General features: G+C 43.5%; 2 protein-coding genes and 1 pseudogene across 6 annotated transcripts; 1 reads left to right on the top strand and 2 right to left on the bottom strand.

Annotated features, from left to right (window-relative positions):
* The first annotated feature begins 1,244 nt into the window (after positions 1 to 1,244).
* LOC125528291 (uncharacterized) lies at positions 1,245 to 15,273 on the top strand. Of its 4 annotated transcripts, none has more exons than XM_087545311.1 (24): positions 1,246 to 1,509; positions 8,640 to 8,866; positions 8,987 to 9,092; positions 9,468 to 9,569; positions 9,654 to 9,713; positions 9,793 to 9,871; positions 9,979 to 10,129; positions 10,214 to 10,337; positions 10,674 to 10,851; positions 10,968 to 10,996; positions 11,287 to 11,435; positions 11,511 to 11,613; positions 11,780 to 11,875; positions 11,962 to 12,014; positions 12,131 to 12,254; positions 12,579 to 12,641; positions 12,725 to 12,784; positions 12,898 to 13,059; positions 13,488 to 13,558; positions 13,746 to 13,839; positions 14,007 to 14,143; positions 14,248 to 14,328; positions 14,450 to 14,555; positions 14,896 to 15,273. In XM_087545311.1, the coding sequence occupies exons 1-24, from the start codon at positions 1,315 to 1,317 to the stop codon at positions 14,938 to 14,940; spliced, it is 2,595 nt and encodes an 864-aa protein (XP_087401437.1). In that variant the 5' UTR covers positions 1,246 to 1,314; the 3' UTR covers positions 14,941 to 15,273. The 4 variants fall into 4 exon arrangements, 3 of the variants coding, with proteins under 3 accessions (XP_087401437.1, XP_087401436.1, XP_087401438.1); XM_087545310.1 differs by having other exon boundaries at positions 1,247 to 1,509; positions 9,976 to 10,129; XM_087545312.1 differs by lacking the exon at positions 1,246 to 1,509 and adding an exon at positions 6,433 to 6,779 and having other exon boundaries at positions 9,976 to 10,129.
* Positions 15,274 to 15,581: 308 nt separating this feature from the next.
* Positions 15,582 to 16,430, bottom strand: LOC125540229 (uncharacterized). 2 transcript variants are annotated; one of them, XM_087545313.1, is made up of 2 exons: positions 16,268 to 16,430; positions 15,582 to 16,043 (listed from the first exon to the last, which is right to left on the bottom strand). In XM_087545313.1, exon 2 carries the CDS (start codon positions 16,019 to 16,021, stop codon positions 15,743 to 15,745), a length of 279 nt encoding a protein of 92 aa, XP_087401439.1. In that variant the 5' UTR covers positions 16,022 to 16,043; positions 16,268 to 16,430; the 3' UTR covers positions 15,582 to 15,742. The 2 variants fall into 2 exon arrangements, with proteins under 2 accessions (XP_087401439.1, XP_087401440.1); XM_087545314.1 differs by having other exon boundaries at positions 16,171 to 16,335.
* A 4,041-nt stretch (positions 16,431 to 20,471) lies between these two features.
* LOC147987477 (uncharacterized) lies at positions 20,472 to 22,736 on the bottom strand (annotated as a pseudogene).
* Positions 22,737 to 27,727: the final 4,991 nt, after the last annotated feature.

Genomic DNA, 27,727 nt, shown 5'->3' on the forward strand with positions numbered 1-27,727 from the left:
TGACAACTCATGTCTATGGTTAGGAAACATAACCATCTACGATCAACGAGCTAGTCAAGTAGAGGCATACTAGTGACACTCTGTTTGTCTATGTATTCACACATGTATTATGTTTCCGGTTAATACAATTCTAGCATGAATAATAAACATTTATCATGATATAAGGAAAAAAATAATAACTTTATTATTGCCTATAGGGCATATTTCCTTCACCATCAAGATGCCAAAGAGAGCCATATACGCTAGTCCTTGCTTTCCTTCGAAGGAGAATTCCGGAACTCACCGATGGCCAGACCCAAGAGGATTGATCACAGGTAGAACAGTGACTTCACGTGAAGACCACTAGGGCCATCGCCTGGAAGATTTTTTGGCGAAACATGGGATCCCAAGATCAACCATATCTCGATGCCCACCTCTGGCGGAAGGAGGAGGCCCTCGCCCCCATGTCTGGGGCCGCCGCCCCGGAGCCCAAGTGATGGGGGCAGAGCCGCAGACCGTCGATGCCACGGACATGAAGCAATAGGGGTGCGAGATCGGGGCTCTCCAGGCCCATGCGGGACTAGATCGAGCCCGCCCCGCCACCTGCCGCCGTCGCACCTCTGGCCGCCGCCGCCATGCACCATCGTAGTAGAAGGAGTGGGAGCGGGCACGGGCGCCACCACTGCCACGCCCGGCGACAACCAGCGGGAGCCCCGCCGCTGCCACGTCGCGCGGGCTGTGCCCGGTGGTGGAGGAGGGTGGGGAGGGGTGAGGAACCCTTTAGTTGTGCCAAATTATTTCTAGTCTTGAAAACCCTGTAGAGTGTGTTTTCGGTCGCCGGCTGCACCGGTTGCATTGCATCACAAAGGCGCGTGAACAAAGATGCGTCCTCAGTCAGTGAAGATCACAACGCTGGAGCTTATGTGACCAATCCCATTTTCTACAACAAAACAATAATACTGAGTGGTACTTCCTCTGTAAACTAATATAAGAGTGTTTAGATCACTATTTTAGTATTTTAAATGCTTTTATATTGATTTATCGGAGGGAGTACAAGTGTAATAAACACAACGGCTATGGCCTTTAGAGAGAGGTGGTTGGTCGACCTAAGGACGGACGGCCGATGGTAACGCGCCGTCGGACGTAAGATATGATGCCGATTTACCGTTTTCGGTATGAGAATTCATTCCTTCTGTGAGACGTACTAGTACTACGAGAAATATTCTGCAAGTTGTGACGCGCGCTCCAGCAGCCGCTCCAGCTTTAAATAGAGGGGGTCGGGCGAGAGAGCAGTGCAGAGCGAGCGGGATAGCAGGAGCATAGACACCGAGCAGAATGAGGGTGGCGGTGGTTGGTGGCGGGGTGAGTGGGCTGGCGGCGGCGCACGAGCTTGCCGCCAGCGGCGGAGACGGCGTGCGCGTGACCCTGTACGAGGAGGAGGCCAGCCTCGGCGGAGACGCCAGGACGGTGGCCGTCGATGACGGGGCCGGCTGCGTCAAGCTCGACCTCGGCTTCATGGTCTTCAACCAGGTCCGTAGAAGAGCTATGCTCATTGCTCATGCATCTTGCTCTGCAGCTTCCCGTTCTACTCGCCCCTTGGTCTTGAGATTGCATGCATGGCTGATTCCATGGCTGAGGCCGTGTCATGTGCTAGCAGCATGAGACTCAGCCAAATGTTCTCAATATAGACCATCTGTCGCAGCGACAATGTTCGCCCTGCTTGTGAAAAATTGCTCCGTTGCTCGGGGAGAAGAAATCATTACGACACTTGGTGAAAGAAATGTTTTTTGTCACTACGAGAACGGTCTACAATGCTCTTCAAAATTGCTCTGTTATTAAAGGGTAGAAAACACTATGCTTTTGGAGGAATATAAGAAAATTTTGAAGTATAATACTCCCTCTGTCCTGTAATATAAGAGCGTTTTTTACACTAGTCTACTGTCAAAAACATTTTTATATTATGAGACGGAGGGAGTATATATTAAAAGTTTCGGAATGACTGAGCATCCGACACTTTTTGTACAACATGTGTACAATAGTTGAATCGAACTAAGTTGGGCGATGCAGGTTGTGCGTCGCACACACGTCAGACAATAATCATCGACCACATAGCACAACGCCTAAAAGTTTGTCCTATCTTTAGTATAGTAAAAAAACGGACTTTTGGAGCATGAAGCATTGGAGCATGTTTTTTTGAACACCTAAAAATGGTGATTAAAAGTTAAAAATAATAATTGTTTTACACGAGTACGCATGTATGTGGTCTAAGTACTTGTTAATTTCCGTTCAAATAATACCACCTCCGTTTCAAGTTATAAGATATTTTGGATATTTCAACATACACTGCATATGGAATGAGAATGAGTAAAAGAACACACTAAAATGTGAAAGTGATTTTCTAATCCCGAGCTCACATGAGCTCTGGTGAACAGTAAAATAAATAAAAATAAAAAATTCTGACTTTTTTGTGTAAAACTTTGACAAATGTTTTCATAGCTTGAAAATTTCATCACCAGATGACATTCGTGTAAAATGTGGCAAAAAAATCAATACTCCAAAATGTGTTTGAAAATAACATTTTGGAGCTTCGATTTTGTTTCTTTTTGTCACATTTTCCACGAATGTCATATGGTGATGAAATTTTGCAACCTATGGAAACATTTGTCAAAGTTTCAACACAAAAAAAATTCTGAATCTTTTTATTTGTTTTCTTTTTTTATTTTACTGTTCACCTGAGCTCATGTGAGCTCGGGATCAGAACAGCTGCACCTACTAAAATGCTCCTATATACACCCAATTCAAAAAAAAGTTAAAACATCTTATGCATTATGCAAAATAGACAAAATTCTGGCCCAAAATCGACAAAAAAGCCCATTTTCTACAGGTATTTTTATATATCTCAGATGCATGCACGTATATTGATGAAATTTTGTACGGCTATAGCACACTTCTATATATGCATGTACACAAAATTTGGGAAATTTCAAGCCGTAAAAATCTTTTTTTAACTTTTAAGAAAAGGGCGTAATGTGGCCGTGCTCGAAGGCCATTATTCGCTTTAGTAGGTGTTGTCTAAATGTGTGTGGTGGTGTGAGTGCATGTGTGTGCCTACTTTTTATACTCGCAGTTTATGGGTCGAAACTTTTAGGTCGGTACCAAGTTTCGCCTACCTATGGCTCCCACACAAAGCATTAGCAAGGGTTGGAGGATTTCCTTACCCCCCCCCCCCCCCCCCCGACAGAAGACCGTACGTGAACTTTCAAATATGTATTGTGCCTTGATCTCATCAAGCAAGGTTCACGGAAGATGGCGACGACGACTTCTGAAGTGTGCACATGCGGTGCGCACCAAGGGTCTGTTGGACCAGTGCTCTGGTTTTAGATAGCGTGCGTAAGGGTGAGGTTAGGGCTAGCGGCTGTGATCATGCCCACCATCATCTTCAAGCTTTTGTAGGTGGAGTGACTTTTGTCGCCTTAGAGGTGGCTTCGAAAGGATAGATGTTTTTATCTTTAAAGGTTTTGTTGAATAATATAATAAAAATGACTATGTGCATCATTCAGTGCAGAGGCTGGGGGTTCAATCTCCCTTCTGGAAAAAGAGTTCTTGTTTGCTTCTGATAATTTAGTGCTAATCTAAGATTACGATCCATTTCATTTTATGTTTGCGGTCATGTGTCGTTTCTTAGCTCCACATTGACTGTTATGTTTTTCTTTTGCGCGGAGGATTGTTATGTTTCTAACTTTTATACTAACCCAACTTTTGGTTGATCCCCAGGGACAAAGCAAAGTCGAGGTGCTTGACCCTTTACCCTGTTTCGCCATACAGAAGTACCGTTTTTTTTTCTGTTGAGTAGGATTCGACAATTTGTATAACGCACATGTTAGAAATGTAATGGTAGTTGTACAGGCTGATTTTTCTACTTGCAAAACACCAAGCCCGTCTCATCTGATAGACCACACGGAAGTCATTTCTAACGGATTCACCATTTGGTTGTGCTTACAAAACAATAGGTATTCTGGAAGTACTAGCAAAAGAGCCCGTGCGTTGTAACGGGAGAAAAAACACAACACACACTCTTAACCGAACAACCATCACTCAAGACCACAATAGGTCCATCTCCTTTATTTTAGCAACGCATCATATTTGTGTTGCCGCTTATCCTTCTTCTCACCCTCGCCGGCGGTGGCCTTAGTGTTCACACAAACCAAAACGTGTTAGAATGTGGTTAATCCTAAGACGTCTCTCTCTCTTCCTCTCTCCTCCCTCTCCCTCCCTCTCGCTTTCTCTCACACTCGCGATGAGAAATCTGTTGTTTTTTCCTGTGACGTATTCAGAGGTATGCATGTGTAGTTCTCTATGTTTTCTTTTCCCTATATGATTATAGTGTGTGTTTATTTGCAATCCGGATCGCCGCCTGTATGAAAAAAAATGGATCATACGCTATAGTTATAAGTTTGCTTCCAAAACAATATTTAAAAAATATTTAACAGGTAAAATAACATCATATACAAATTTCACACATTTTTCTAATCAAATTTCATATATAACATATTAAAATCGGAGTTACGGTTTAAAAGATAAGCATAATTTAGAAAACCATTTGTTTGAATTAAATATCTTCTAAAATAATATTTATAAATACTTAACAGGTTAAAATAATCTTATTCATATTCTACATATTTTCTAATCATATTTCATATATAATATGTTTAAATTGGAGTTACGGTTTAAAAGATATGGATGGTTTAGAAAAGCATTTGTTTGACTTAAATATGATCTGCGGATGGAATACCTAAAAAGTCAGGGAGGCTTTTGAAAAACTATAAAAGAACGGTTCGGTGTGACTTAAATCTGGACCGCGGGTTGATTTCATGATAACGCGGGGCTTTTTTGCAAATTGGCGCGACGAACGGACAGAAACCCTACATGCTTTATTATTAGGTAAAGATATACTAGCTATATGTAATTTGTTTTTCTATATTTACATACCAGAAATAGAACATAATTAATTAAATTTCCTTTCACAAAATCCAAAAGAATACAAAGATTTTAGGAAAATAAAATAGTTTTCAACCCCCCCCCCCCAGTTTTAAAAAATGTTCAATATTATTTTGGCTTTTTAGTGCATTTTTTCAAGAATTATAGTGATATTTTAAAAAACCAATTTCATAAGGAATTTTAGCAACATTTAAGAGATAGAGAATTAAACAATTCATAGATATTGTAAAATTCAATAGTTTTACAAATAGTTCAAACAATTTTCAATAATTAAGGTCAATTAGTTTGGAAACACTTTATAGACATTTTGCAGAATTTTTATTATTTTAAAGACAAATTCCAGTTTAAGTCATAGTTTTTCAGATGCATTTGATTTATTTTAGAAATATTTTAGTTATATAAAAAATAAAAATATATTTCAAATGAAATTTAACAGTAATTTTGACTGTTTAAAAAAATTATCAGTTATATAAATGAATTTAGAAAAATCCACTATGTTTCAGAACAATTTGAATTTCTAAAACATATTTTAGTCAGCTATTAAAAACTATGAAACTTAGTACTATTTAAAATTTTATTTCAAAATTCTCTGAAATAATGTCTTCATTTTGGTACTTCTCGTGTATTTATGGAAATAACCACTCTACACATTGTTATGAAGTGTACCAAGCAATTACAACATGTTTCGATCAATTTAAAAAATATTCCGTACACAATTTCTCAGCCATTTAAAATTTAGAAAATATTCCAATTATGTCAATCAATTTAATAATATTCCGCCCCATACTTTCAACAATTTTGATTTTTTCAAACATATTCTGGGCATATATTTAAAAACTATGGAACTTGTATTTTTGTAAAAACAAACAAACATTGTGACCTAAATACTTGATTCATTAAGGCCGTCGCCCTATACCCAGAAGTTTTTATCGTTTTCTTTGTCTGCTAAGCTTCATAAGGTTAGGACTCCCTAATAAACACAGTCAGTTGTTTATCAACCACTCACGACAACACTAGAGATCTTTGACTTAGCTCCCACAGATCATCAGTCCTAACTAAATAAACACATAATAATCTCAACCCGTCTACCCATTCCATCCATCATATCAATTGAGTCTAGCTGTCTAGGAAATCCGTTCTTATGACCTCGCAGATGGAGAGGGATTCGAAACACCGGTATTCCTATCAATACTTCACTTTTCAAGGCCGAGTCTTTTTGAATCGATTGCAAAGATGCCTTGGCTTCAGTATTTTGCATGTATTTTTGAAAATAACCAATACATGCAGTGTACTGGAAAATGCTAGCACCTGGCACGAATCTTAAAGCACGAAAGAAGGGTGGATAACGCTCCCCCATTGACGGAGCCGTTAGAAAATCCTCGTTCCGTTTGTCTCCCACCCGGCCCGGCCGTCAGTGGTCCTCCGCCGCGGCGGTCAACCTCGCCGGCGCGGGCCTCAGCGGGGCGGCAGCCGGCGCCTCCCGAGAACCATTTCCGCCACCTCGACATGGAGTCCCATGACGCCTTCGGCTTCCTCCGTCGCAGCTTAGGCGCCGCCGCCGCCGAGGCTTTCCCAGCGCTGCCTCTGTGCCTTCGCCCACCTCAGCCGGCGGCCCGGCGGCGTCCCTAATGCCGGTCGGACGAGGTGCTCCCCGGCACCCTCCATTGCCCCTTGCAGCCCTCTGCCTTCGCCTGCTGCAGCGCCCTGCCCCCCGTCGTTTGAAGCAGGCCCCGTCCGGCTCCGAGAACAGCAGGGAGAGCCTCGGCCGGGAGCTCGTCGTCGCTATCGGGTAGCCACCCAAGGTTAGAAAATCCAGGCATGATCTGCACCATAGCTCTCATCCCGTCCCCCCTTCCCACGCTAGTGCCGTTCGTGCTTACCTGCTCATCGCACGGAAGGTGCTCGGTGGAGTGCCTCTTAAGCACAAAACTCAAGAGAGGTGTGATTCTGGACCATAGTCCACCCGCACCCACACTCGGTGCTGTCCGATTAATACTACTTCCTTGGGAATACGAGCCAGCTTATCACTCAAACTTCAAAGATTAAGCTAATTCTAGAACAGTATCGGGGACCAGGGCTATGCCCTTTCTTTTCTGAATCTACATGGGCCCAAGCAGTGCCCCAATGCTGATTCCCCTCCTGGTTGTCCCATGCAAATAAACCAATTAGTATATTTTTGGATATTTATTTATAGAATGGCTATACTGCACGCATGGTACATCGAACTTTGTATGTGTGTTCATGATATTTATTCATGCAAAAAGGATACTTTTGCGTTCTTAGAAGAAAAAACTCTTGTTCTCTAAAAAAAAGAAAGATTACACGTGCTTTCACATAACTATCTCTATCTTGTTGTTGCTACGATTTTATTTTTCAAGAAATTACCCAAAAGATATAGATGACCCAAATAACCATGTTGATGTACATACATGTAAAAAATAAATAACAATGCTGTTGCGCATAACGAGGCAATACAAAATGTTGAACAGTGAGAAAACTAGTACATGCACCGATGCAAAGTTTCTACTTCCTCCGTTCGGAATTACTTGTCTCGGAAATGGATGTATCTAGTACTGAAATATGTCTAGATACATCCATTTCTGCGACAAGTAATACGAACAGAGGGAGTATTTTATTCCCTATGGCACTTGCCATGCAGTAGGTTTATTAGCAACACCAGGGCTGTTAAACCGTGGTTGATAATTCTTGCCATAAAATATGATAGACATTAGGCTCAAATCCCCAAATGTGATGTGAGATGATGTACGGCACCGAGTATAGGTGTGGCCGAACCATGGTCCCAAGCAACATTACTGCAAAACTCATCCAGTGCTCAGATCTAGACTCGGCAGATTCCTGGTTACGCTGCTGACCTCACCATTCAGTGTTATGCATGATCTGAAATGATTCTGTTACTAGCTCGGGAAAACTGTTTCGCCAGCCATGATTTAGGTTCTCAACTTATGTCCATCTATACAAAATCACTTCCCTAGCGAGTGCGATGATTCTATGGCACTAGTTTCTTCTAGCATAACTGTTTCGTTATGGTTCATCTGGCTTGATTTTCAAATAGTACATAAAAAAGTTCAGCTGCAGTGACAACGAGAATTCTTGTAAGGCTTGTGAAACTTGCTCTGTTGTTCAGAGGGAAGAACACATTATGAAAATTTCGAAAAGTATTACACAAAAAAATTGTGTGTGTATGTGTGCTCGCGCGCGCGCGTGTGTGTGCATCTACGTGTTTTACTCAGAGTTCAGAGGTAGAAATTTTGCCGCACAGAGTATTAAACGATGGTGGGAAACTTTCCTTGCAGCATCTGGCTTGATATCAGTAATCAGAGTTCTTGTTTGCTTCTGATAATTTAGCGCTAATCTGAGAATTATGATACATGTCCTTCGAAAGGAGCCACATTGACTGCCTAAGACACATATTGTTATCTTTTTTTTTATATAGTACTATAATGCTTGTGTTAGGCTGTACATGTTGGTTTATATCTGATTAATGTGCATGGTTTATATCTGGTATTTATCTTTTACTCTGGTCATCAGTATATGACTTCCTACCCCTGCACTGAACATGGAAGATCTTTGTAAACCTATACTGTAAGATAATATATTTGTTCCTCACCAAGATTTTTGTTGTGCTCTATGCATCAACGTAGGTAACATATCCCCACATGATGGAGTGGTTAGAAGGGCTTGGTGTTGAGATGGAGAGGTCAGACATGTCTTTCTCAGTGAGCACACAATCTAAAGGAGGTGGCGGAGGATGTGAGTGGGGAAATGGCAACGGTATATCGAGCCTCTTGGCGCAAAAAACCAACATACTGAAACCCAGTTTTTGGCGCATGGTCTGTGAGATACTCAAGTTCAAGAATAATGCTCTGACGTAAGCAGTCAAGGCCCAAAGTTCTCATGTGCATATATAATACTTCCATTCGTAGCTGGATGCCTTGTGTTGATACTGTATGATGTCAATTAATTCTCTGGTCTGATCTTTGAAATGAAGGTACCTGGATGACCATGAACATAACCCTGATCTGGACCGTAAAGAGACACTGGGGCAGTTCATTCAGTCGCATGGATATTCCCTATCGTTTCAAGAGGCTTATCTTGTACTGCTTCTATCTAATCTACTTGCTTATTCCCATTTCAGTGTACTAGCAACTCTTCATTTCACAAAATCTCAGATCAGAATTCTGTATTGAATTTTGATTTTTCTTCATGTAAAACTGTGAAAAGAAACTACAATTTTCAAATGAATATGGAAAATTATGAAATATTCAAATTATAGTTAAAAACTGGCCCTGGTCCTCATACCAACATGTCTGCAGGGGTGGTAAGTCCATAAGGCTGGTTATTAGCTTGTAGAAAATTTTGTGAGTATTTCCGCCAAATTTTTTTGTGATTATGGACACATTGTATTGTGATTAGGAATGCGTGTTTATGCTGTATTGAGTTGGTGAGACGAAAACATACATTTGGTGCAGATTCCAGTCTGCACAGGCATGTGGTCATGTTCATCACAAGATGTTTTGAGCTTGTCTGCTTTCTTGGCGCTGTCATTTTGCCGTAACCATGGCCTTCTTCAGGTGCCTAGCTACTTCGTATGCACTTTCCTTTCTCATTGCATTTGTCTTTGTGCACTTAAAAGCTGATTAAATCGCTGCACCCAGCTGTTTCGTCACTCCCAGTTGCCCACTGTCAAGCCTCGTTCGCAGTCCTTTGTAAACAAGGTATGTACCTGATATTTATTATACTCTTTAGGCTTTCGCTGCAGCCAAATGTAGGGACTGAACAATGCAACTACTGCAGGTAAAAGAAGAATTGGAGAGCATCGGCTGTCGAATTAAAACCAGCTGTCGGGTCAAATCTGTTTCAAGTCTTGATGGATGTACGTGTATGCGTTATTGTTTGTTGATTGCCTGTATAAACAATGAGTCATCATATATATTATTGATTCACTGGCTGAAACAATCCTCTATCTCGGCACTTCAGCAGCTGGGTACAGAGTCTTGGAGAATGATGGTTCAGAGGAAAGATATGACAGTGTCATCCTTGGAGTCCATGCGCCCAATGCTCTCAAAGTACTAGGAGTTGAAGCTACACATCACGAACGGAGAATTTTAGGTGCTTGTCAGTATGTCCACAGGTAAAACCTGCCTAGTGTTGCTAAATGAACACATCAATACAGTTTGATCTGATCTACTGGTTGTCTGACACGTTTGTGTTGCAGGGATATATACCTCCACTGCGATCAAAATCTGATGCCCCGAAATACGTCAGCATGGAGCGCTTGGAATTTCCTGGGGACTACTAGCAGGGGTTTCTCTGTTACTTACTGGCTAAACCAAATTCAGGTAAATTCTATGCTTTTCGTATGTATAGTTTGGTAGGTATAATGAATTAATTTTACTGATGACAATTTTTTACGAAACGGCCCTTCCCTGGCTTTATTACGACGCTGAAACCATTTTGTACGTGTTACATGTCCTCAGGACTAGGCATGCCTCAGCAAAAAGGAAGAAACCAAATGGAAAAAAAAAGATTTTCATCATGTTAGAACTTAGAACACCCTGTATAGCAGGCTCGCAGAATAACAGCAAAATGAAAGCTTCAGCCTAACCCCTCCAGCAGCATGAATGGATTACTTCATTATTAACTGTGGTATATTTGTTATTTTTTTGCTCTTCTAGAAAATTGAATCTGTCAGGCCTTTCCTGGTGACACTCAACCCCCCTTGTGTTCCGGATCATGTACTGCTTAAATGGAATACAAGCCTTCCTGTTCCATCTGTGGCTGCGGCGAAGGCTTATCTGGACCTTGATCAGATCCAGGGAAAGAGAGGAATATGGTTCTGTGGGGCATATCAAGGTAACTTGTCATATGAATTTCAGTTTACTGAGATGCAAGACAGACCAATACTACATTAAAGTTAGGTGTGAAATTATCTGAAGAGCACTAGGTCTTAAATGTGCGTTGGATTGCAGGTCATGGTTTCCATGAAGACGGATTAAAGGTATTTGCATGCACAATCTGACCATTTTCCCTTTTAGACCTATCTCGCAAAGATAAACATAACTAATCCTGTCATAGCTATAACTAACCATATCCTTGCTTAGTTGCTTAGCTCTGGTTGGCTTAAGGCCCAAGTTATGAGTTCTAAGTTTTTCCTTTATTAATATATGGGGGCTGTTTACACAACCCTGACATATATGCTTTTAGTTTCAAACGTATATAATTCAGAGTGACTATTTCATGAAATAGTTATGTGAGGTCTATTTGTATTGGACATATTGATTGATGCAGTCTGGGAAAGCAGCAGCTCAAGGTTTGCTTGGAAAGAAATGTGAGCTTCTGCTGAACCCAAAAAAGATGATTCCATCATGGACCGAGGCTGTGGCGCGCCTTCTAGTTGCAAGATTTTTCAACCAATATATATCCATCGGTAACTTGATGTGAGTTCTCGTATGAGTCAATATACTCACCATGTCTAGTTATGATTATTTTTCACCTTAATTGTTTTCATGCAGATTGGTCGAAGAAGGAGGTAGTGTGTTCACCTTTGGTAAAGCTTGCGAAAAATGCCCTGTAAAATCTGTCATCCGAGTTCACGACCCCTTGTTCTATTGGAAGGTTATCTTCTCTTCTCTTTTTCTGCCTACACATGCATTTTAATTTTTCTGGTTGGTGATGTGGCCATGCATGATTCTTAATTTCTTATATACTCCACTGCAATCACTTTGTGCAACCTTCTGATTTGAGCTACATGTGTTTATCCTGGCTCTCTCATGGCTTTCAGGTTGCAATAGAAGGAAGCATTGGCTTGGCAGAAGCCTATATTGATGGTTGTTTCTCTGTTCTTGACAAGAGAGAAGGCCTTCTGAATCTTATGCTGGTAAAACTATATCATAGTCCATGAGCTTATGGGTAGAGCTATTTTTTATTAATTACAGGTCAAATCCATGATCAATTTCTTTTCAGATTCTCATTGCTAACAGAGATGAACGTAGGAACCGCCGCATTGCCAGAAAAGGGTTCTGAAACCTTCAATTGTCCACTAAATTCCGATGAATTGTTTAATAAAAACGAAGTAGTACCTACGAGTATGTGTTTGTGATTAATCATGTACATAAAATTGTTTGGTTTGCAGGTTTTGGTGGTCACCTTTCCATATAATAGCTCAGTTGGCATATGCTAAATACTTTTTGCGCCATGCCTCGAGGAAGAACACTGCGACACAAACTCGTCGAAACATCTCTCGCCACTATGATCTTGTCAGTACTTATGTCTCTTTTTTTGTTATTACATTCCTTCAGGATTAAGATAACTAGCTTCTTAGGTCAGTTCGTAATACCAGAATTATTGCAGATCTTGTTGAGATTGAGATTTTTGTCTTCATAATCTTATGAAAAATATTTTTTATCATTCATTACTTGTCATAATACGTCTATAATAACATACTTCCTCGGTCTCAAAAGCCAAAATAAGTGTCGCTGATTTAGTACAAATTTTGTACTAAATCAGCGACACTTATTTTGGGACGGAGGAGTACCAAACAGTACTAATAGTCCTGTCTTTCTTCTTGTATATGTGCGCAGAGTAACGATTTTTTCTCGCTTTTTCTGGATAAATCGATGACTTACTCTTGTGCGGTATTCAAGGTTTGTAAATCCTGTGATTTTGTTCCACAGCTTGTAAATTTTGCATTGGTATATTAATTCACTGACTATTATTAAATTACTAGATGGAGAACGAAAGCTTAGAAGCAGCCCAGCAACGTAAACTTAGCCTTCTAATAGAGAAGGTAATACTTCCATATCTCCAGAGATTGTATTATTAGATTGATTCCTAGTTAGGCAATGTTGTAAATATGATCTGATGGCATTTCATTCTTGCAAAATACACATTTAATCAAAGGCTAAAATCAAGAGGGGGCATCATGTTCTTGATATCGGTAGCGGCTGGGGAAGTTTAGCAATACAAGCAGTTAAACAAACTGGCTGCAAATACACTGGAGTCACTTTGTCAGCGGAGCAGCATAAATACGCTGAGAGAAAAGTAAGAGAAGCTGGCTTAGAGGTTAGTTCTATGCTACTACCTCCTTTACGCAGTACCTGTCCAGTTTAATAGTTTATCTGTAATTACGATTCCACCATATGTGTTCATTGAGAAAGTGTAGTGTGTGGGTATATATGTAACCCTGGTCCAACCCTGAAGAAGACTGACTCGGTCCGTCACAGCCTCAAAACCAACCCTCCACACGACTGAACAACATCTTCACCGCCTCATGGCCGTCTGCCCGTGGTGACCCATCATGTGGATGGCTACACAATCTGAGCAGTGGAACTTTACAGTGGCATATCTTGGATTTGCATATATTATAATTTCCTATCTATAAAACAAATACATACGTACACGGAGAATTAGTATTGTTTTTTTTGCCAGCTTACTTCGGCAGGGTGAAATCCTAGCTAACAATTCTACTGTCTATTGTTATTGATTAATAGGACCACATAACTTTTCTTCTATGCGACTACCGTAAGATACCACCTTCCAAGTATGATGCAATCATAAGCTGGTAAGTGTTACTCCCTCAGTCCCATAATGTAAGACGTTTTTTGACACTACACTAATGCCAAAAAACGTCCTACATTATGGGACGGAGGGAGTACTTTATTATGGGTGTGCGCTGTGACTTGGACAATACCCCTGGTAACTGTTACTTTATTACGGTTATACTTACGCATTCCTCTTCTGTGATTCAGTGGTATGATCGAACATGTTGGGCATGAATACATGGACGAATTTTTCGCTTGCTGCGAGTCTTACTTGGCCGAAGATGGCATATTGGTCCTCCAGGTTAGTGCATCAACAACTGAAGTATATTTCCAAATAACTTGACGCTTATTTTTTTGGATTGTCAGAAAACCCATATAAAAGATACTCCTTCTCGTATCCAAGCAAGACCTTAGGTTTACACAATCATGAACTAACCATTACCTGCAAATACATATATATGCGTTCAGTTCATCTCAATTGCGGAGGAACGGTATGACCAATACAGAAAAAGGCCAGACTTCATCAAAGAATACATATTCCCTGGCGGTTGCCTTCCTTCTTTGGCCCGTGTAATGTCTGCCATGACCACATCATCAAGGTTCAGGTACGTTTTACATCAATCGATTGATGCTTGATTGGTTACTTCATGGTCATGGATGGATCTCCATCCATTAAACCCTACCTAATCTTGTTGTGCACTGGGTGCAGCATAGAGCATGTCGAGAATATTGGTCCCAATTACTACACAACTCTGATGCACTGGAGGGACAACTTCATGGCCAACAAAGAGTAAGTATCACTTGTCATTCACTGGAAAAAAAATACTGCTATGACGATTATATACATATATTGTAAGTTTGTAACATTGGTTGCTCAGTTCGTATTTTTTTATCACCTTTTTTCCTTGCAGTCAAGTTTTGAAACTGGGCTTTGATGAGAAGTTCATTCGTATATGGGAGTTCTACCTCATATACTCTGCCGCTGGTTTCAAGTCACGTGCGGTTGGAGATTACCAGGTACGCATGTGTATCTACGTTATTACCAGACAAATAGAAGTCATATACTCCCTCCAGTCTTAAAAGGATGACATTTCGGAAATCAGCAGTCTCCCTAATATACCGACCTTAGTTTTCACTGCCGTAAATCATAGAACTTAATGAAATTGCTAAATGGTAAAAGTGTTTTCTTTTGGAAGACCTAAAAGAAGGTGATTTTCACATATCAAATCAAAACATGTTCAAAGTTTTGAAAGTTTGACCAAAATTATGTCTGAACCTTTGCCTTTTTATGGAAAGGAGGTATTACTCCAGGTTAATTGTGATGTCTGACTGGCTGATATATATATACTGCATGCAGGTTGTTTTCTCTCGTCCAGGCAACCGTCGGCTAGGTCTGCCTTGATGGTTGAAGCGTTGAAGGCAACATATCAGGTGGTTTGGTGATTTATCCAGTCAGCAGTTGAACTGTTGCTTCTCGATAGCCTACGACCTTTTAATAAGTCAGTCCTGGAATGGTTCGTTCATATGAGCAGCCTAATCAGGTGGTTTGGTGATTTATCTGCTTGTTTAATCATGAAATGTTTAGTTTTTTATGGTAGCGTATTATCTGTCATTAAACTTGTATGTTTGTATGCAAGTGCTACCTTAGCCTGGTTACTAGAATTTGAGAATTGTATGGAAGGAACTGGTTTGTTGCTTTGATATCTATCAGAAAGAGTTGATGTCCTTGTGTGTAGTTTATGATCTATTTGGTGTTTGACATTTTTAATGCTGCTTATGAGAGAGAATTAATTTTCCTAATTACCGTGTTCTATCACTGGTTTAGGAAGAGCGTTTGTTATGCTTACCAATTACCACCTCCATGTTTTCTACTCCCTCGGTCCCATAATATAAGAAACGCTCTTATATTATGAGACGAAGGGAGTAGAAGGGAGGCTCCAAATGAGCCTGGATTTAATTTAGTAAAGCCAAAATGCCCATGAACCTTTTGCTGCACTCAAAGTCGGATTGGTTGGGGGGGGGGGGGGGGGGGGAGGTGAAATATGAGGGATGATCGGTCACCATCCGGGAACGACTCAAATTTGCTATGTGTGGTTGTAGATGCTCTTACATCGCCTAACAAGGAGTGGTTCACTTCCTACAAATTTAGTGATGCGTGCAGGGGATTCATCGTGCAAATTAAACAGCATGCCCTTGGACGGATCCTATTCCATGGCCTTGAGCCGACACCGGTCGAGGATGTCAGTGACGTCGTCGTGCACGGCACGCTTCAGTTCCTCCACCCACGCCCGCATGCTCTCGTCGGTGATGTTCCTCTTATTAGCATCGGCAAGGATGTTCTTAAGGTCCCTGAGCTTGGTGCCAAGGTCGTCGATCTCGCCAGAGACCCTGGTTAGCATGGCCACCTTATCTTTGGCCATCTCGGCGAGCATGGTGGCGCCGTAGGATGCCAAAGCAACCAGAACCCCCTCCATGGGTTGCATGGTTTGCTTGCTCGAGCTGCACCTGAAAACGTGCGCGTCAAATAAAATTAGTCCTCTGTATACTGATCAATTCACACTCACTAGATACTCGCAAACGCTATAGAGCGAAAAAAAGAAGGTTGCTTGCAAACAAGAAGGCAGAGGGTTGCCTTGAACTAAAACCGAGGAGGTCACATGTTTTAGAGAAGAATAGCCATGAAGAAACATCAAAGGTAGAGTAGTCTGCTAGTGAAACTAAGCAAGCACCTAGAACGAATCAATTAGAGAGATGGATCTCCTTCCTTTGTCCTTTGCTAGCTCTAGAGCAAGTAGCTAGCCGGGCTTATTTTGTAGAGTGTAGACGATCTATATATCCATCTATGCTGGGCTCTTTAGCCTTTTTCTTTGAGCCAATTAAGTTTCATGCTGCCACGACAGAGAGAATACGGGTTATGTCAATCATCAACACAAAAGAAGAAGATGCCATGCGTATGGTTCGTGCAAGGCACCTATCTATCTACGCCGTATCTATCTATCTGTCGCGCACATATCCACTACCTTTCTGCAGGCTGCTCCTGATTCTGAGATGGGACTCGTTGCTATCCTAAAAAATATCTTGTATTCTCTTTTTTTTTCGAAAAGGGGAACTCTCCGGCCTCTGCATCAGAAAGATGCATATAGCCACCTCAATAAATAACAATAGGTTCAACAAAGTCGTTAAGTCTTCAACAACATAAAGGCAGCTAAACCAAGATAAACCACAATGGCCACAACCGGCTGGTAAAAGAAAAGATAGGAGCACTAATAGCCTATCCTATTACATGACCGCCAACCAAACCGGTTGAAGATATCCCGCGCTACCATCTCCCACCGGACAGATCCAGTAACCAAACACTCCCTGGCCTCCATCGGAGTGAGTAAGGACCACATACGGATCAGCGCCGTAGCACGGAATAAAACCTGCAAAAAATGAATAGTAGTTATTCTGTTAAAGACCAAATCATTTCTACGGTTCCAAACTGCCCATAACAACGCATACACTCCTACACGAATATGTCTAGCTGTTTCGGACTCTATCCCATCCAGCCACGTTCCAAATAACGACCCGACCGTACTCGGAGGAGTAATGTTAAAAGCAATTTGCACAGTGCGCCACAAAATTCTCGCCAAAGGACAATCAAGGAAGAGATGCTTAATGGTCTCGTCCTGGTCACAGAAGCTACACCTAGTAGATCCAGTCCAATTGCGCTTGACCAAGTTGTCTTTTGTTAAGATTACCTGTTTATGGACAAACCACATAAACACTTTGATTTTCAAAGGCACTTTTACTTTCCAAACATGTTTGGTACTAGGAATGACTGTGGAATTGATGACATCGGTGTACATCGACTTGACAGTAAATTGTCCGTTCCTAGTAAGCTTCCAACTTAGCTGATCGGGCTGTTGCGCTAGCTGAACTTCCATTAGTCTACGCACCAGATGGAGCCAAGATTCCCATCTCTCACCAACAAGCACCCGCCGAAACTGAATATTAAGGGGAGTGGACTGCATAACCATTGCAACTAGCGCATCACGTCGCTGGACAATTCGATACAAGGTTGGGTACTGTATTGCTAAAGGTGTATCACCCAGTCAGGTGTCCTCCCAGAACCGTGTGCCATTTCCATCACCGACAATAAACTTTGTTCTATTAAAGAAGGTTACCTTGACTCTCATAAGCCCCTTCCAAAACGGCGAATCAGTTGGTCTCACTGTCACCTGTGACAAAGTTTTGGACTGCAGATACTTGTTACGAAGAATCTGCGCCCAAGTTGCATCAGTCGGACCCGAAAGCTTATACAACCACTTACTAAGAAGGCATCTGTTCTTGACCTCAAGATTTTCGATACCCAACCCCCCTTGGTCCTTAGGTCTACAAATAACATCCCACTTGGCGAGTCTATACTTTCTCTTAAGTTCATCACTCTGCCAAAAAAATCTTGATCGGTAGAAGTCCAGTCGTTTCCTAACCCCAACTGGAACCTCAAAGAAAGATAATAGGAACATCGACATACTCGTGAGTACCGAATTAATAAGAATTAACCGGCCTCCATACGACATAAGTTTGCCCTTCCAGCAACTCAGTTTCTTTTCAAACCGATCCTCAACGCATTTCCACTCTCGGTTTGTAAGCTTACGATGGTGAATAGGTATACCTAAGTAAGTGAAAGGTAAAGCTCCTAATTCACATCCGAACAAATGCCTATAAGCCTCCTGTTCCTCCTTGGCTCTACCAAAACAGAACAGTTCGCTTTTATGAAAGTTAATCTTTAACCCAGACAATTGTTCAAATAAGCAAAGCACCAGCTTCATATTTCTCGCTTTTGCCAGGTCATGCTCCATGAAGATGATAGTATCATCAGCATACTGTAAGATGGACACCCCCCCATCAACTAGGTTGGGCACTAAGCCTCCCACTTGACCGGCCTCCTTTGCCCGACCAATTAGGATTGCCAACATGTCAACCACAATGTTGAACAAAACAGGGGACATTGGATCTCCTTGCCGCAGACCTTTATGTGTCTGGAAATAGTGCCCAATATCATCATTTACTTTAATTCCAACACTCCCTTTTTGCGTAAAGGATTCTACCTGGCGTCGCCAAGCCTCATCAAAACCCTTCATGCGCAAGGCTTGCTGAAGGAATGGCCATTTGACTTTGTCGTACGCTTTTTCGAAATCCACTTTGAAAACAACCCCATCCAGTTTTTTCGTGTGGATTTCATGGAGCGTTTCATGAAGGACCACTACACCCTCAAGGATATTCCTGTTCGGCATGAAAGCAGATTGGGTAGGCTGCACAACAGAATGCGCAATCTGTGTGAGTCTATTGGTCCCGACCTTAGTGAAAATTTTGAAACTGACATTAAGAAGACAGATTGGCCTGAATTGCTCAATCCTCACAGCCTCTGTTTTCTTAGGAAGAAGGGTAATCGTTCCAAAATTTAGCTGAAATAGATGAAGCTTCCCAGCAAACAAGTCATTAAACATGGGCAACAAGTCCCCTTTAATGATATGTCACCACTTCTTATAAAACTCCGCTGGGAAACCATCAGGTCCCGGCACCTTGTTATTCTTCATTTGCGAGATAGCCTCGAGCACCTCATTCTCCGAGAAAGGAGCCGCCAGAATATCATTCTCCACCGAAGTAAGCTGAGGAATATCCTCAACCCTTGACTCGTCCAGAGACACACAGTTCTCTTCTGGAGGGCCAAACAGCTGCTTATAGTATTCGGTTATGTACAATTTTAGGTTATCCTGTCCTACAATCGTACCCTCATCTTGCTCAAGCTGAAAGATCCTCTTCTTTCGATGCTTACCGTTAGCGATCATGTGAAAGAATTGTGTGTTCACGTCCCCCTGGACAACACGCCGGACCTTGGCCCGCAACGCCCACTTCAACTCTTCTTCTCTAAGAAGTTCTTTGAGCCGCAATTCCGCCTCTAGCTTGGCATGAAGCTCCGCAACCGGCAGTATCATGGTTTCCGCTTTTACATCCAGAGACTGTATAAGGACAAGGAGCTTTTCCTTTTCGGCCTTATAAATCCCGCTCAGATGCTTAGCCCACCCACGTAAGAAACTTCTCAAATGCCTAATCTTATTTTGCCAGCGCTGAAGCGCGGTCCTCCCTCCTGAATCCTTAGCCCACTCTCTGGCCACAAGATCCAGGAAGCCATCTCTTTCAAACCAAGCCATCTCAAAGGAGAACACATTTTTGTTCCCCAGGTGCGTGGGTTCACCAGAGTCGACAAGTAAAGGCGTATGGTCAGAGATGCCACGGGACAAGGCCTGGACAGTCACCAGGGGAAACTTCTGTTCCCAATCAACGCTAGCCAACACTCGGTCCAACTTCTCATACGTCGGATTTGGCATCGCGTTCGCCCAGGTAAACTTTCTACCCGATAGCTCAATTTCTCTCAGGTCCAGACTTTCAATGATAGTGTTAAACATGAACGACCATCGTCCATCAAAATTATCATTGTTCTTATCCTCACGCCGTCTTATAATATTGAAATCACCCCCACCAGGATGGGCAACTGCTCGGAGCCACAAATCCGAACAAGATCAGCCAAGAACTCAGGCTTGAGCTCGGGCTGTGCAGCACCATACACCGCGACAAGAGCCCAATTAAACCCATCAACCTTTGAGCGCACCCTAAACTTGACAGCAAAGTCTCCCATGACCACACCGCGAACCTCAAGCGCATCACACCTAACTCCGAGAAGGATTCCACCCGACCTCCCTCTCGGTGGCAAGCAATGCCAATCGAAATCTATACCTCCCGAAAGAGTATTTAGAAATTGAGGTGCGAAGTTATCTCTACCCGTCTCCAATAGAGCTATGAAATCTAAACAATGCTCGACAGACGCCTCTGCAAGAAACCTTCTTTTAGCCAAGTCCTTTAGACCTCTGCTATTCCAGAATATTCCTTTCATATTTCATCATTGAATTTTTTTGCCGTACGTATCCTAGCACTCCTACGCGCTGCGGAAGCCGGGTAGACCTTCCGTTTCCACTTGCGCTTGGGGATCGTTTGATTCTGCAACTGGTCCTCACAACCAGTCTCAGACGGGCTAGCCAACACTATCTCGGTAGACTCAGCCTGAACATCCTCATCAGTAGTAGGTTGCATAAGATCCGCACAAAAGTTATCTAACACCCTCACCCCGAGCGCATCAACCTCAGAATCACTCATAGGTTTGACAGCCGCAATATTACGGATCATCTCTAAGGCCCGCTCAGCCTCTAGGTCTAAAAGATCATTAACAGAATTAGAAATTTCAGTGTCATTACTACCCAATGAAACACCTAATTGATTTGCATTCTTAACAATATCATCATTTGAAAAATGCAAAATGGAATTAGATATATTGACCGACATACCAGTTGTGACCTCGACGTCACGAAGCTTGGCCGCCCTCATGGCGCACCGCTGCTGAATATCGTCCACGTCAGGCTGGCTTTGGAGTCGTCCACTCATCCGGCGCCCCTCAGACACCGGATCCTGAATCCCTCCAAAAGAGATAACCTCCTCCCGAGAGATCGCGGCCGGGGTCCGGCCTCCTACCGCTCCCCAACCAGCAGGCCGATCCACCTGTACGGACTCACCCGAGATAGGCAAAGCACTCACAGTCGACGCGTGGCGCGGCCCATCTGGCGATACTCGGGGCTGGGTGGGTGGAGACCGACCAAGGGCCACCTGCCCTCACTCCCCACCCAGCACCGGAGAAGCTACCCGCACAGGCACCGGAGAAGAAGGAGGCTCCGAGGCCACCTGCCCCGAGCCGCCTCCCGCAGGCGAAGCCGGCATCAACCGACCGGCAGACGCGACGGGGGGAGAGATATCCGAGGCCACCTGCCCCAGACCCCCTCCCAGCGAGGAGGAAAACTCGGAAGCCACCTGCCCCAAGTCGCCTTCCTCAATAGAAGGAGAGCAAACCGAGGCCGCCTGCCCCAGGTCACTCCCCGACAGAACAGGTACAACAAGCTGCGGCACCTCCAGATAAGGTGTCGTCTGCTGGGCACGAAGGGGAGTGGCCACCGGCCGATCCCCAGGAATCGTGTCCACATCATCCTCCAAACCCAAAGTCGGTAACTCGCGCTCAAACGCCTCCTCGGACTCAACTCGATCACTCCAGAGCCTCGGTGGTGCAGAGTGAGGCTCAAAAGACCCAAATCTCAGAGTCGTCGAAGGGACCACAGAAGGTGAGACTGCCCCATCCCCGGTCGACGCCGGCTCGGGCCTCGGCCCCTTGGACAACTGTCGTCCAGGGTCCTCGACCGATGACTCCCGAACTCCTGCTCCGCCATCACTCTCATGCATATCCATATCAGAATCATGAGCCGGCGCACCCAGAAGGCTCTCATCCTCAAACTCAATAGCCAAATCATAGACTCTGCCTCGATAAGCCCACTTAACCACATCCGGAACATACTCAATGTTCAAAATACTAACCAAGACCTGAGCAATCCCATGAGCTCGGGTAAACTCCATGTCCACACGCTCAGGCTTCCCTACCAAAATGCCCATACTGGCCACCACCCGAGCATCCTGCAGCGGCCTAGAAGGAGCCCCGGAGAAACGCAACCACGCCTGAGTAAGCGGCGTGCCCTGTGGCTCCACAAGCTTCCACTCCTGAATCTCAAGGATACCATCCGTTTCTGGCACCTTACACATCCCAAAGCTCAACAGCCTCTGCAAATCCTCAACAGAAGGAAACTCAACCCTGAACATCCTATCAGCCATACTGATAAGGTCCCACTAGAACTCCCCAGGAGCCAACTCCCGGAGTCTCAGCACAATCTGTGTCTCAGCCACCTCTCCTCTGGTAACCTTGACTATCCCCGTGGTCATACTCGTGGACTCGTCAGCAGCCTCTCGCTCATTTGGAGATTCAAAAAAAGTTAACTCAGCACAGTATACTCCATACATCATGAGCGACGGTGCCTGATCACGCAGCATCGGACACTCCCCAGACTCGTGTGCCAGCTTACCATAGGTATCACATAACATAGCCACACACTCCGCGATGAAGTGACCCTTGTCACCGCACAGGTAACAAAGCATCTTTTCCTTCCTACGCGCCCACTTGGAAGCCCTCTCAGCCTCAGACCTATCAGACAACTCCGCAGAAACATCGGTCATAACCTCGTTCTCAGGAACCTGCACAGAGGCAAGAGCCGTCACGACCTCCATAGCATGGCCAGGCAAGAGAGGGCCCTCGGCAGACTCGTCAGCTGTCGTCTGGTCGACCACAACTGGAGGTGGCGGAGGACGTGGACGGTAACGGCCCCCTCTGCCTCCTCGACCACCCCGATAGCCACGGAACCCTTGTCGCTGGCGATGTCCCGGATCCGAGGGCCCCTCGACGAAGCCTCCTGAAGGACCCAAGAAAGGCCTATCTGTTGGGGAACGTAGTAATTTCAAAAATTTTCCTACGCACACGCAAGATCATGGTGATGCATAGAAACGAGAGGGGAGAGTGTTGTCTACGTACCCTCGTAGACCGAAGCGGAAGCGTTGACGCAACGTAAAGGAAGTAGTCGTATGTCTTCCCGATCCGACCGATCCAAGCACCGTTACTCCGGCACCTCCGAGTTCTTAGCACACGTACAGCTCGATGACGCTCCCCGGGCTCCGATCCAGGAAAGCTTCGAGGATGAGTTCCGTCAGCACAACGGCGTGGTGACGATGATGATGTTCTATCGACGCAGGGCTTCGCCTAAGCACTACAACAATATGACCGAGGTGGAATATGATGGAGGGGGGCACCGCACACGGCTAAGGAACGATCACGAAGATCAACTTGTGTGTTCTAGGGTGCCCCCTTGCCTCCGTATATAAAGGATCCAAGGGGGGGTGAGGCCGGCCCTAGAGGAGGCGCGCAGGAGGAGTCCTACTCCTACCGGGAGTAGGACTCCCCTCCCTTTCCTTGTCCAAGTAGGAGAGAGGGAAGGAGAGAAGAAAAGGGGGGGGGGCGCCGCCCCTCCCTCCTTGTCCAATTCGGACTAGGGGGAGAGGGGGCGCGCGGCCTGCCCTGGCAGCCCCTTCCTCTTCTCCACTTTAGGCCCATGAGGCCCATTAACCCCCCGGGGGGTTCCGGTAACCCCCCGGTGCTCCGGTTTTATCCGAAACTTCCTCGGAACGCTTCCGGTGTCCGAATATAGTCGTCCAATATATCAATCTTTATGTCTCTACCATTTCGAGACTCCTCGTCATGTCCGTGATCACATCCGGGACTCCGAACTAACTTCGGTACATCAAAATGCATAAACTCATAATAACTGTCATCGTAACGTTAAGCGTGCGGACCCTACGGTTCGAGAACAATGTAGACATGACTGAGACAAATCTCCGGTCAATAACCAATAGCGGGACCTGGATGCCCATATTGGCTCCTACATATTCTACGAAGATCTTTATCGGTCAGACCGCATAACAACATACGTTGTTCCCTTTGTCATCAGTATGTTACTTGCCCGAGATTCGATCGTCGGTATCCAATACCTAGTTCAATCTCGTTACCGGCAAGTCTCTTTACTCGTTCCGTAATACATCATCTCGCAACTAACTCATTAGTTGTAATGCTTGCAAGGCTTATGTGATGTGCATTACCGAGAGGGCCCAGAGATACCTCTCCGACAATCGGAGTGACAAATCCTAATCTCGAAATACGCCAACCGAACATCTACCTTTGGAGACACCTGTAGAGCACCTTTATAAACACCCATTTACGTTGTGACGTTTGGTAGCACACAAAGTGTTCCTCCGGCAAACGGGAGTTGCATAATCTCATAGTCATAGGAACATGTATAAGTCATGAAGAAAGCAATAGCAACATACTAAACGATCGGGTGCTAAGCTAATGGAATGGGTCATGTCAATCAGATCATTCACCTAATGATGTGATCCCGTTAATCAAATAACAACTCTTTCTTTATGGTTAGGAAACATAACCATCTTTGATTATCAAGCTAGTCAAGTAGAGGCATACTAGTGACACTCTGTTTGTCTATGTATCCACACATGTATTATGTTTCCGGTTAATACAATTCTTGCATGAATAATAAACATTTATCATGATATAAGGAAATAAATAATAACTTTATTATTGCCTCTAGGGCATATTTCCTTCAGTCTCCCACTTGCACTAGAGTCAATAATCTAGATTACACAGTAATGATTCTAACACCCATGGAGCCTTGGTGCTGATCATGTTTTGCTCGTGGAAGAGGCTTAGTCAACGGGTCTGCAACATTCAGATCCGTATGTATCTTGCAAATCTCTATGTCTCCCACCTGGACTAGATCCCGGATGGAATTGAAGCGTCTCTTGATGTGCTTGGTTCTCTTGTGAAATCTGGATTCCTTTGCCAAGGCAATTGCACCAGTATTGTCACAAAAGATTTTCATTGGACCCGATGCACTAGGTATGACACCTAGATCGGATATGAACTCCTTCATCCAGACTCCTTCATTTGCTGCTTCCGAAGCAGCTATGTATTCTGCTTCACATGTAGATCCCACTACGACGCTTTGTTTAGAACTGCACCAACTAACAGCTCCACCGTTTAATGTAAACACGTATCCGGTTTGCGATTTAGAATCGTCCGGATCAGTGTCAAAGCTTGCATCGACGTAACCTTTTACGATGAGCTCTTTGTCACCTCCATATATGAGAAACATATCCTTAGTCCTTTTCAGGTATTTCAGGATGTTCTTGACCGCTGTCCAGTGATCCACTCCTAGATTATTTGGTACCTCCCTGCTAGACTTATGGCAAGGCACACATCAGGTATGGTACACAGCATCGCATACATGATAGAGCCTATGGCTGAAGCATAGGGAACATCTTTCATTTTCTCTCTATCTTCTGCAGTAGTCGGGCATTGAGTCTTACTCAATTTCACACCTTGTAACACAGGCAAGAACCCTTTCTTTGCTTGATCCATTTTGAACTTCTTCAAAACTTTGTCAAGGTATGTGCTTTGTGAAAGTCCAATTAAGTGTCTTGATCTATCTCTATAGATCTTAATGCCTAATATGTAAGCAGCTTCACCGAGGTCTTTCATTGAAAAACTTTTATTCAAGTATCCCTTTATGCTATCCAGAAATTCTATATCATTTCCAATTAGTAATATGTCATCCACATATAATATCAGAAATGCTACAGAGCTCCCACTCACTTTCTTGTAAATACTTGATTCTCTGAAAGTCTGTATAAAACCAAATGCTTTGATCACACTATCAAAGCGTTTATTCCAACTCCGAGAGGCTTGCACCAGTCCATAAATGGATCGCTGGAGCTTGCACACTTTGTTAGCTCCCTTTGGATCGACAAAACCTTCTGGTTGCATCATATACAACTCTTCTTCCAGAAATCCATTCAGGAATGCAGTTTTGACATCCATCTGCCAAATTTCATAATCATAAAATGCGGCAATTGCTAACATGATTCGGACAGACTTAAGCATCGCTATGGGTGAGAAGGTCTCATCGTAGTCAATCCCTTGAACTTGCCGAAAACCTTTTGCGATAAGTCGAGCTTTGTAGATAGTAATATTACCGTCAGCGTCAGTCTTCTTCTTGAAGATCCATTTATTCTTAATTGCTTGCCGATCATTGGGCAAGTCAACCAAAGTCCATACTTTGTTCTCATACATGGATCCCATCTCAGATTTCATGGCTTCAAGCCATTTTGCGGAATCTGGGCTCACCATCGCTTCTTCATAGTTCGTAGGTTCATCATGATCTAGTAGCATGACTTCCAGAACAGGATTACCGTACCACTCTGGCGCGGATCTCACTCTGGTTGATCTACGAGGTTCAGTAGTATCTTGATCTGAAGTTTCTTGATCATCATCATTAGCTTCCTCACTAACTGGTGTAGGTGTCACTGAAACAGTTTTCTGTGATGTACTACTTTCCAATAAGGGAGCAGGTACAATTACCTCGTCAAGTTCTACTTTCCTCCCACTCACTTCTTTCGAGAGAAACTCCTTCTCCAGAAAGTTTCTGAATGTAGCAACAAAAGTCTTGCCTTCGGATCTGTGATAGAAGGTGTATCCAATAGTTTCCTTTGGATATCCTATGAAGACACATTTCTCGGATTTGGGTTCGAGCTTATCAGGTTGAAGCTTTTTCACATAAGCATCGCAACCCCAAACTTTCAGAAATGACAACTTTGGTTTCTTGCCAAACCATAGTTCATAAGACGTCGTCTCAACGGATTTTTATGGTGCCCTATTTAACGTGAATGCGGCCGTCTCTAGAGCGTATCCCCAAAACGATAGCGGTAAATCAGTAAGAGACATCATAGATCGCACCATATCTAGTAAAGTACGATTACGACGTTCGGACACACCATTACGCTGAGGTGTTCCGGGTGGCGTGAGTTGCGAAACTATTCCACAATTTCTCAAATGTACACCAAACTCGTAACTCAAATATTCTCCTCCACGATCAGATCATAGAAACTTTATTTTCTTGTTACGATGATTTTCAACTTCACTCTGAAATTCTTTGAACTTTTCAAATGTTTCAGACTTATGTTTCATTAAGTAGATATACCCATATCTGCTTAAGTCATCTGTGAAGGTGAGAAAATAACGATATCCGCCACGAGCCTCAATATTCATCAGACCACATACATCTGTATGTATGATTTCCAACAAATCTGTTGCTCTCTCCATAGTACCGGAGAACAGTGTTTTAGTCATCTTGCCCATGAGGCATGGTTCGCAAGTACCAAGTGATTCATAATCAAGTGGCTCCAAAAGTCCATCAGTATGGAGTTTCTTCATGCGCTTTACACCGATATGACCTAAACGCCAGTGCCACGAATAAGTTGCACCATCATTATCAACCCTGCATCTTTTGGCTTCAACATTATGAATATGTGTATCACTACTATCGAGATTCAATAAGAATAGACCACTTTTCAAGGGTGCATGACCATAAAAGATATTACTCATATAAATAGAACAACCATTATTCTCTGATTTAAATGAATAACCGTCTCGCATTAAACAAGATCCAGATATAATGTTCATGCTCAACGCTGGCACCAAATAACAATTATTTAGGTCTAATACTAATCCCGAAGGTAGATGTAGAGGTAGCGTGCCGACCACGATCACATCGACTTTGGAAGCGTTTCCCACGCGCATCGTCACCTCGTCCTTAGCC

This window comes from Triticum urartu, chromosome 2A (assembly GCF_056163025.1).
Source record: "Triticum urartu cultivar PI428250 chromosome 2A, HENAU_Tu73, whole genome shotgun sequence".
Lineage (NCBI taxonomy): Eukaryota > Viridiplantae > Streptophyta > Magnoliopsida > Poales > Poaceae > Triticum > Triticum urartu.

Coding starts and splice junctions, on each gene's coding strand:
- LOC125528291 (XM_087545310.1), top strand. CDS start 1,315: ATGAGGGTGGCGGTGGTTGGTGGCGGGGTGAGTGGGCTGGCGGCGGCG. Junction 9,570..9,653: donor GTAACCATGGCCTTCTTCAG/GTGCCTAGCTAC, acceptor CGCTGCACCCAG/CTGTTTCGTCACTCCCAGTT. Junction 14,556..14,895: donor GTGCGGTTGGAGATTACCAG/GTACGCATGTGT, acceptor TACTGCATGCAG/GTTGTTTTCTCTCGTCCAGG.
- LOC125540229 (XM_087545313.1), bottom strand. CDS start 16,021: ATGCAACCCATGGAGGGGGTTCTGGTTGCTTTGGCATCCTACGGCGCC.